This window comes from Borostomias antarcticus, assembly GCF_949987555.1.
Source record: "Borostomias antarcticus genome assembly, chromosome: 1".
Lineage (NCBI taxonomy): Eukaryota > Metazoa > Chordata > Actinopteri > Stomiiformes > Stomiidae > Borostomias > Borostomias antarcticus.
In genome coordinates, this window is record NC_140234.1 from 43,150,108 (window position 1) to 43,160,113 (window position 10,006).

The window sequence follows — 10,006 nt, forward strand, 5'->3', positions numbered from 1 at the left end:
TACTCGAGTCAGAGAGCGCGAGGAGCAGAATCTCAAGCTGTCCAGACCACGGTATCATTGTGGGTGCACATCCAGAGACGATGGTACACTGCGCTGGATGCGAGAGGCCTATTTTGGACAGGTTTCTCCTCAATGTTTTGGACAGAGCGTGGCACGTGAAGTGCGTTCAGTGCTGCGAGTGTAAATGTAATTTGACTGAGAAATGTTTTTCTCGAGAAGGGAAATTATACTGCAAAAACGACTTCTTTAGGTAAGCTTGAAGTCTTGATTTCAGACTTGCACATTCTGTGAGTTGTTGTTTTCACGTTTCAGTATGTTGCTTTTGCATGTGTTCAGGGTCAAGTTATATCGTTTTAAGATTTAGAGAAAAGAAAAGAAACACCCAAAGACTCTAAAGTCTCATATTCAAAAGCAGTTGTATCTCGGGTACATTAGTAGGCTACACTGTACCTTCCACAGATTGGATTTAGAGACATTAAACCCCTCAACCAATTACGGTATCCTACTTTGAAAACATATTTTAAGATAGATTATTCAGATTTAGAAATATTTATAATTCACGTGCTCTTGATTAGCCTATATCAGGTTCTATTTTATACAATAGCAATGTGAACACATAGATAAGAGGCCTTTAGGTCCTACTGCAGGTAAATATTTAGCCCTATAAATCAGCAGTTAGGCCTACTCCTATAATGTGTTTATTCAGTGGGATGGCGTTTAATAATCCCCAGTCAGTAGCGAAGGTGTGAAGGAGGATTTAAAGGTGATGCTTCAGAAGCTTTGATTTGGGGACAGTAATTAACGGCTTGTTAATTTGAATTGCGATGCTAAACGACCGACAGCAGAATTACACGTGTGTGTACTCGTTCCCAGTAGGGGTTCTAAGGAAATCACACTTTGTTTACAAGATATAGCCGCTACAATCAATACTTCACTCGGATTCAGCGATGGAAGAGCAGGTCGACGTGGTGGTAAAGCTATCTGCCCAGATCCGCGTGTTTGCTCAGCTCGAGTGAAGGAGACGTGATAAGTGTATTCAAATAATAAACCTGTTTAGAGAACATCAAACTCGCAGACAATGCAATCACAGACTGCAGTCAACAATCAGTGTACATCTGAATACACATTATAAATACAATCAATAAAAAAATGATACTATTAAGTGTTAAAAGGCAAAACAAGTGTATTGCAATGCATATTAAGTGCTTTATTTTCTGTCAATTCTAACTGCTAATAAATTAGAAACTTAGTAACATCATCTTATTTTTAATAGCTGATACAACAGCCTATAATATAGCCCTTATTTGTTGATATGACATTGATGCCTAGATACAGGCTAGTCAACCAAAAATGATCAAAAATATGGACTTATAGAAGCATGCATTTGCTTGCAGTTAATTAATAGCATGCTGTGCTGCATAGTAAATAGGCCTACATTTGATTTCCAAACGTCTGTCTGCACCTTCTATATTTGACCTTGCGGCCTAGTGAACAAATTACCTATTTCATCACATTCATGAACGAGTTTTGATAATTGATAATTCTTAATCTTTCTTTTTCACAGGCGGTTCGGAACGAAGTGCGCGGGTTGTTCGCAAGGCATCTCGCCTAACGACTTGGTTCGGAGGGCCCGGAGTAAAGTGTTTCACCTCAATTGCTTCACCTGCATGATGTGCAATAAGCAGCTCTCGACCGGCGAGGAGCTATACATCATTGACGAAAACAAATTCGTCTGCAAAGAAGATTACCTAAGCAACAGCAACGGAAAAGACACAAACCTCTCAGGTAGGCTACGGCCGACGTGGCTTCGTGGTGTGGCGTGCTTTGCTAAATTGTGATGAATGTGATCCTCTCAGACCCAGGTTTGATGCCGAACGATCATGTATCATTTCGACAACTTGATGTACAGCATACGTGGCATAATAGTAGCCTACGTAATAGCCCAACCGTATATGCTAATATAAAATCCACTCGTTAAATAAAATGTTAATCTTACGAAAACAAAAATCACAATTTGCCCACGAGAAAATATTTTCAGACAAGAATTATAACTAGCCTACATCTATAGATGTATCGAAATAGCCTTTATGGAGCATCTGTCTGGATGTTGACTCCAGGATTTACTATTTTACTATTTTGGCCAGTGACCTGTCATTAGTTGGCACATGTTTACTGTTGTTTATTTAGAACTTAATTTCAAATAGCCTACATTCAGTGTTAGTCAATAAATCATCATAAGTTCAATCATAAGTTCATGAAACCATTACATAAATTAGACTACATGGCCAACATGGCAAGTCTTAGCAGTGGGCAGGTCATTTATGTGTCCAAGTTCATGTTGGATTGGCATCCATTGAATATCCAATACGCTTTTTAATGTAAGCTTTTTTCCCCTCATAGTAACAGCATGTAGCGATCCGAGTTTATCACCGGATTCTCAAGACCTGTTACAGGACGATGTAAAGGATTCTGAAATAGCGAATCTGTCAGACAAAGAAACGGGTAACAACGAGAATGATGACCAGAACCTCGGCGGCAAGCGACGTGGCCCTCGGACCACCATCAAGGCCAAGCAGCTCGAGACCTTGAAAGCGGCGTTCGCCGCCACCCCTAAACCCACGAGACACATCAGGGAGCAGCTCGCACAGGAAACGGGGCTGAACATGCGAGTTATTCAGGTAGGCCTATAGCCTTTTAATGGCAAATAACATTTAAATCATATAAATCACATTATTGTTAGCCCTATGAGGGTAAACATGGACTGTTGAGTCCAGAAGAAAACGGGTGGAGTAAAAGGTTGGTGGTGGGCTCACCTTTTGCGTTTTCAGAGTTACGCACTCATTAAAACGTGTGATACAGCAGCTTACATTTCATGGAAAGTGTCTCCCTGAGCTAAAAGGGGGGAGGGGACGCGCGGAATGGGGTCTTTTGTTGGCGCTCGTCTAGGTGCCGGGCAACAGTTCACAGTTCGTCACAAACAGAGGCCTCATCAGATCCACGCCGCTCCTTTCTCGTTTCCCTGCCCTTAAAGAGATGGGTTGTAATTCCAAATTGTACAGTCACATTGGAATTCAATGAGCAAAATATTGGCTGTCATCGAGGTTTATTTGGTAAGGGTAATTTATATGGGTATTTCTGATACTTGGCTACCAAGATGGGTAAACACGCCAACTGGCGCGAGAGCGGGTGCGAGCGCCTGGGAGTCTTGGCAGCGCAGTGCCATCACGTTTTGCGACCACATTTAGCCATGCTGTGACCATTCTCAGTCAAGTGTAAACGCAGAAATCTGTTTCACGAGGCTCCTCATCCCTCTAATCTATATGGACTATTTGATGGGGAATTAAACATTCTTAGCCTAATGCGCTTGTAGGCCTGTATTAAAATAATAATAAAAAATAGAATATCCTAGTAATAATAATAATATTAATACTAATAACAATAACAACAACAATCACAATACAATAACTAATTTATATAAAATACGTGTTTTTTATTATTATTATTATTATTATTATTATTTGTAGCAAATGTAGGCCTATATTTTATTCGTATGCGTAATTGCCATTATTTATTCGTCCTCTACTTCAAGTGTTAGTCTTGTGTGCATAAGAAAAGCTATCTTCTCATGACAAAGCCCTGCATGCTGCAGCATGGTCATGTACAACCAAATGTAGGCTAATGTAACGAAAATTAGGCAAATTGCCCACGGCCTCATCAGAGGTCACAATAAGAGCATCTCCGTCGTCTAGAAATTCATATTTACAGTCTAATTGGAGAGCTGTGGCAATGTATTATCCGAGACAGAATGGCAGATCGAGAGAGAAAAAAACAGTTTACGAGATTAATAAAGAGGAGAGGTTGGATAGCCTGGTTAAGAGCGTCGGGGAGGAGTGCGATTAGAAGTAATTCAAGGGTGGGTACATAGATTACGAAATAATAACCCTCGTAGAGCTGGTTAATATATCAGTAACAACCCCCCTATTAAGTATTAATTGAAGATTTTAAGGCCCTGCCGCTGCCCCCCCCCCCCCAGTCGGAGTAAATGGGGGGTTAAAAGATCATTAAAGGGAGGTTAGATCGGAGACTCTCCTTGTGACGATAATTAGGAATAATCTTGACAATGAAATACGAACTCACTCCCATCAGTTCACCACGCGACAGCCTTGACCGCGATGGCGTCGGTGAAACAAGGCGCCGGTGTAGCCGACATCTCTGGCCTGGGTGCTGTTCACGGCGAATCAAAACAAACCAACAGCCACGTTTTTATGATGATTTTATGAAATTTGATTGAACAGCATTTGAAAAGTTTGATTTAACAGCCTCAATGTGATTTACGTTGCCTACTTTCATGTAGCTGAAACATTTTACAAAAGCATCTTTGGATTTGTATTATTAGGCTATTATTAGGCTATTATTATTTACTTTATTTTTTTTTTACAATTGAAGTAAGCTTATGTTTTGTATGACTGTATAGCCTATGTGGGCTTTAGACTATGCCTCGGCTTTGGACAGTAACATTGCTCATATTTGAGCTCTCTCTTTGCTCGCCTAATAAGTAATGTAGGATTGTATTTGCAGTAGCTGATATCATGTTTTATTAACTGTGTCCTACCCGCCCTCTGTGCTCTCTAGGTATGGTTCCAGAACCGGCGCTCCAAAGAGCGGCGCATGAAGCAACTCAGCGCCCTGGGCGCCCGACGGCACGCGTTCTTCAGGAGCCCGAGGAGAATGAGAACGCTAGTGGACCGGCTCGAACCTGGGGAATTAATTCCAAACGGCCCGTTTTCTTACTATGGAGGTAAGAGTGATGAGTACAGGTTTATCTATTTCCACGTTTGTTTGAAATGTGGAATTGATGATTTTGCCAAGCGCTGTTTCCATTTGTCGCGCTACCCCGGGACGCCTTTGATGATTATCGTGGCTTATCAGATGAGCGCGCAGACGTTGCGATACAACGCGTGGGTCGTTTCTGAATGTTTACAACGAGACACCATCAGCAGAGGGTTGAGTTACGTTGCTGTTCCTAACTCTCCTGCCACCTTTGCTTGTTACGTAAGGAATACAGCATTTACATTAATTACATGTTGATCTGTTGATCTTGACGGATGTAACCCAACACCAAAACAGAACATTTGAAATTTGCAAAACTGAGATGAAAATGTAGCCTGGGCTAATTAGAGAATCTGAAGAAATGGTGGAGGGGAAGTCGCTTGCACAAATAACCCTCCATGTCATCTAGTTGGTCTAATGTGCAATAACACTATAGGCTATACAATATGTATGTGTGTGTTTGTGTGTGTATGTGTGTGTGTGTGTGCGTGCTTGCGTGTATACAATATGCCTCACTGGAGCATTGCATATGAATAAATAATAGGCCTACACTTATCAACAATACCCTGTCTGTGAGGTATTTACTAAGAATATTAAGGAGGAAAAGAACCTCATTAACACATTCCTGCGGTTAAGTTTGTGATCTAGGTCCAGAAGAGGGTTTGTTAATATGTAACCCCCCCCCCCCCCCTACGCCACACACACACACACTGTTATGAGGTCAACAGGTGAGGGGGGGTCAATCCGAACCCCCTGTCCGATATAGGCATACTTTTTACATAATTGCATGCATATTCTGTACATTTTAAGATAATGTAATGTAGGGCTGGATGAATCAGAATGTTTATTGGTATGGTTTTCACGTACTGTACTAGGAATTTGCTGAGGTTTGTTGGTGCATAACAATAAACAACGTGCAAGGACAAGACCAGAGAGTGCAAAATACAACATGGTTTACTTTTGTATGGACTCAACTTTGGGTGCTCAGAGTTGACCTTGCTACACATTTACAAGAAATTGGGAATATTGGGATTTTGGAGTTAGGCTGTGTGCCCTAGTGGGACATTACTTTTACATCACTGCATTACTTTTACATTACTGCATTTTTAACTGATGCTGATATAGATCTTTGTAGGCCTACCTATGTCATTGAAATATGACAGATTCTAGGTGGTGGGTATTCCCTAGCACTTAAATGGTAAATTGTATTGGAATGCCTATGCTAATATCATGTATTTATTTTACTTTATTTTTTATCTCTGAGATGCTCTATCTAATCCCTATTTCTTTGATGATCAAAAATAATAATCCAGAATCTCTAAACTGATAGTCTTTCATTTTTCTGTGCTTGGGCTTTTGTCGTTTGTCGTGAGCTTCAAGTCTAATAATAATAATATTCTGCTTAAATGAAAAAAAGAAGGTCTCTGTTGGTAAAATCACTGATGAAATGGTCCATTTTAATACAGGTCTCTGTAGGTAACATGCCTGCTGAAATGGTCCCATGTTAACAAAGATCTCTGTATGTAAATGGATGATGAGATGGTCCAATTTTAATTACTTTTGAAGCTGCATTATTCACCGAATTACAGTTTTGATATAAGTGTAGCGTAGTCTGTGACTAATGTGATACAACTACAGGCCATGTATATTCAATGAAATATCTCCGACATGATTTTCACACGATCATTGCTCTCAGGCCCTCACCATGGTTGTTCTGTCCATCCACAGATTACCAGAGTGAGTACTACGGCCCGGGAGGGAACTATGACTTCTTCCCTCAGGGGCCTCCCTCGTCGCAGGCGCAGACCCCAGTAGACCTCCCCTTCGTGCCGTCCTCGGGCCCCACCGGCACCCCCCTGGGCGGAATGGACCACCCGCTGCCCGGGCACCATCCCTCCAGCGAGGTTCAGCGGTACTCTGACATCATGTCCCACCACCCCGGGGACTCGCCCAGCCCAGAGCCCGGCATCCCCGGCCCCCTGCACAGCATGTCCTCGGAGGTGTTTGGCCCCAGCCCCCCCTTTACCTCACTGTCCCTCAATGGCAGCGGATACAACAACCACCTGTCCCACCCCCCCTCGGAAATGAACGAGGCCACTGTCTGGTGACTCCAGTGAGCGGACTGTACCATAGGGGAGGAGGACAGGGGTGTGGGTGGGGGGGTCAGGAGAATGGTAGGGCCAGGGCTAGAGACACCCGTTAATTCTTTTTTTTGGGGGGGGGTCGGTCATATTTATTTATTTATTTTCCCAGTATGTTTGGTTTTGCAGGGGAAAGATATAAGGCGAAACACACAATGTGGACAATGTAGTTGTAAACATTTACCTTGGTATTGTGTTGATGTTTTGATTGCTTATTTTTTTCAAACCCCCGAACAAGGACTTGGGTGCACAAAAGACTGTGTGAGACTGTTGAACCAAAGCCTCGGGCCCCTGCCCTCCAGTCCTGTGCCCCCCCCCCAGACTCCTATCAGCAGCCTAGCACAGCGATGAACGTCCAAACATACACCACTGGGAAAAAACACAGTTCCGTAAAACAAGTTATATGTCCCTAACACAACAGATATCATTAGCTACTGTCAAAGACTCGAACAGCTTTACAGAGGAGACGAGAGGGTGCTGCTCCGGCGCTAACCCGGGCCGCGAGCGCTACAGGAAGACTGAACGGCGTTGGACTCTATTTATGACACTCAAAACGTGTCTCTTGTATTTATTCAAAAGCTCCTCAGACCTCTTTGCCTCTTAAGGCTCTGCCATACTGACCCTTAAACAACCTTCCACATTAAATATGTTCCTGAAGGCCTGGGGAAATACCATTATGTTTCTTTTTTGCTCTTCATCTGGACTGTGTCTTTTTCTTGGTTTGAGAATTCCACCAAATCTGAAGAAGTTGGCCTTCAAAAGGCAAACAGAAAAACCATATACGGATTGTAAAACCCTTTATTTGAATGGAAGAGAGCTTGAAATGTTTAAATGAAGTCTACCTTCTAAAAATCTTTTAATGGGGGTCTGAAAGGGACTTAGAACAGTCAACTGTTTACGTAATATATTTAATTCAGGAGTTAAAAGTATCAAACCATGTTTTAGAACCTCTTGAGCCAGATAAAATGTTCCAAGCAACCAACCAAACTTTTGTATTGATTTTATTTATATTGTATGAAGATGAACACGTTTGCTGGGGTTGTGGGTCACTGTGCTAGTTTGTACAAGATGTTGTTTACAAAAACTGAAAAAGAATATAAAAAACACAAGTAAGTAGACAGTTGCCAAATAAATAAAAAAAATAGCACAAATACTGTAAAAGTGCTTTGCACCATCATCTGCAGAACGTGTTGAGACAAAGTGTAAGTGTTAAAAATGTTAAGGAGTCATTGACTTCTTAATTTTTTAGTCTGCTGAACAACATTCATACAATTGTTAATATGACATACTTAGACAGGTTTTATTTTTGTGTCTTTAAAGGATAATCCAAACTATTAAAATTGATGGTCAAATATGCAGCTAGCAGCTGCTACTTTCTTTGAATATCAAACCCTCATGACATGTCTTTTATTGTTCCAATAAACCCAAGCTTCTGTGACCTCCAGTGCATATTAGACCATTCACTGTATAAATACAACATGTTGGGAAAAATGTGTTTCTAATAAAACTAGAAAATATACAATTTGAATGAAAACATATTTGTTGAATATAGAATTAATATCATATTTGGCGCTTTGTGTCTTCTTAGGTTTGATCATTTTAAATTTCAGCAAGGTTATTAACCCTGCTGGTTATTAACCCTGTTCTGATCTTCCTCCTTTACAATCTCGATTGGTGTCACTGTTTGTCTGGCAGGAGGGGGCGGTAATCTCCTTATCAGCTGCTGACATCGGTTAAACCCTCACCCTAACCCTCAGTCAACAAAGTTCCACCAACGTCTTAAAAAACAGCTGAGTTACAGTATGATCAAAATATTTTCATATGTATTGTTAAAACCAAAACCAGTACAATATCAAAACTACAAAACTTGATTGGCAACAGTATTATACTCTACTATCAAACCTTTGCAGCTGCGCACTGTATATATGCAACGTTCTGCTGCTGTAAAACAACAGTCTATCAGTATAGAGCTGAAATACCACGGTTGCAAATTATATATATATATATATATATACATGGCACACTGCTGGGATTTGAATAACAAGGAAATCTTGCTGACTGTGGGTTATCTGGGTAATAGGAGTGCTGGACTGCGTGAGAGCAGCCAGACACAAGAGGGAGTTCCTCCATAAGTCCAGGAACTGAATTCATAACTTATGCTGATATCGTTTCTTTTCCTACAGTCCTGACAGATTTTAATTTTTTATTACAATATGTAATGTATTCAGTTTCCTGAGGTTGTGGAGATATTTTAAGAAGTTAGCTCAGTCGCCCAGTCTTGGCAGAGGAGAAAGTGATCAGAGGACTGGGGTGTTCATATGGGGGTCGTCATGCTAGTGGGAGGAGCTACAACACTCTGTGTGTAGTGATGTTGCAGGTGAAGGGGGAGGAATTAGAAATTAAATGAAACTGAAATCACACACAGACACACACTTTCTCAGTCTCTCTCTCTCACACACATACACACTTTCTCAGTCTCTCTCTCTCTCTCTCTCTCACACACACTCTCTCTCTCTCTCTCTCACACACACACACATACACAGACACAAAATAAAAATAATATTTTATTATATCTTTCTCACACACGCACCCGCACACACACACACACACACACACACGTGTGCGCACACACACACACGTGCGCACACACACACACACACACGTGCGCAGACACACACACACACACACAACACACATGTTCCGCATCAAAGTTCTGACATGTATTTCAATGTATATAAAATATCTTGAATGAGCCGAATATTGTATATCCAAAATTTTCGAACGACCAGGTGTTTCTAGGCGGTAGAATGTAATATTATTCATAGGAGCCAGGTGGAGGAGTGTAGTTATGGGATTGCAGCGGCCTGTATCCAGGGGGGAAGCCCTTATCTCCAGCTAACCCTCGACCGCTCACCCCAACTCACCTTCCGCTCTCTACCACAGCCCTGACCAACCATAATCCACCATGAATTAATCATGGTCCTGTGAGTTAACCAGACATGGGGAGGGTATGTGTGTGTGTGGGGGGGGGGGGG

At 41.6% G+C, this 10,006-nt stretch overlaps 1 protein-coding gene across 1 annotated transcript; it reads left to right on the top strand.

Annotated features, from left to right (window-relative positions):
* Positions 1-65: 65 nt before the first annotated feature.
* LOC311309057 (LIM/homeobox protein Lhx1) lies at positions 66-6,938 on the top strand (the record flags this gene model as incomplete). Its single annotated transcript, XM_084438207.1, has 5 exons — positions 66-250; positions 1,565-1,785; positions 2,401-2,678; positions 4,633-4,798; positions 6,559-6,938. The coding sequence occupies exons 1-5, from the start codon at positions 81-83 to the stop codon at positions 6,936-6,938; spliced, it is 1,215 nt and encodes a 404-aa protein (XP_084294333.1). The 5' UTR covers positions 66-80.
* Positions 6,939-10,006: the final 3,068 nt, after the last annotated feature.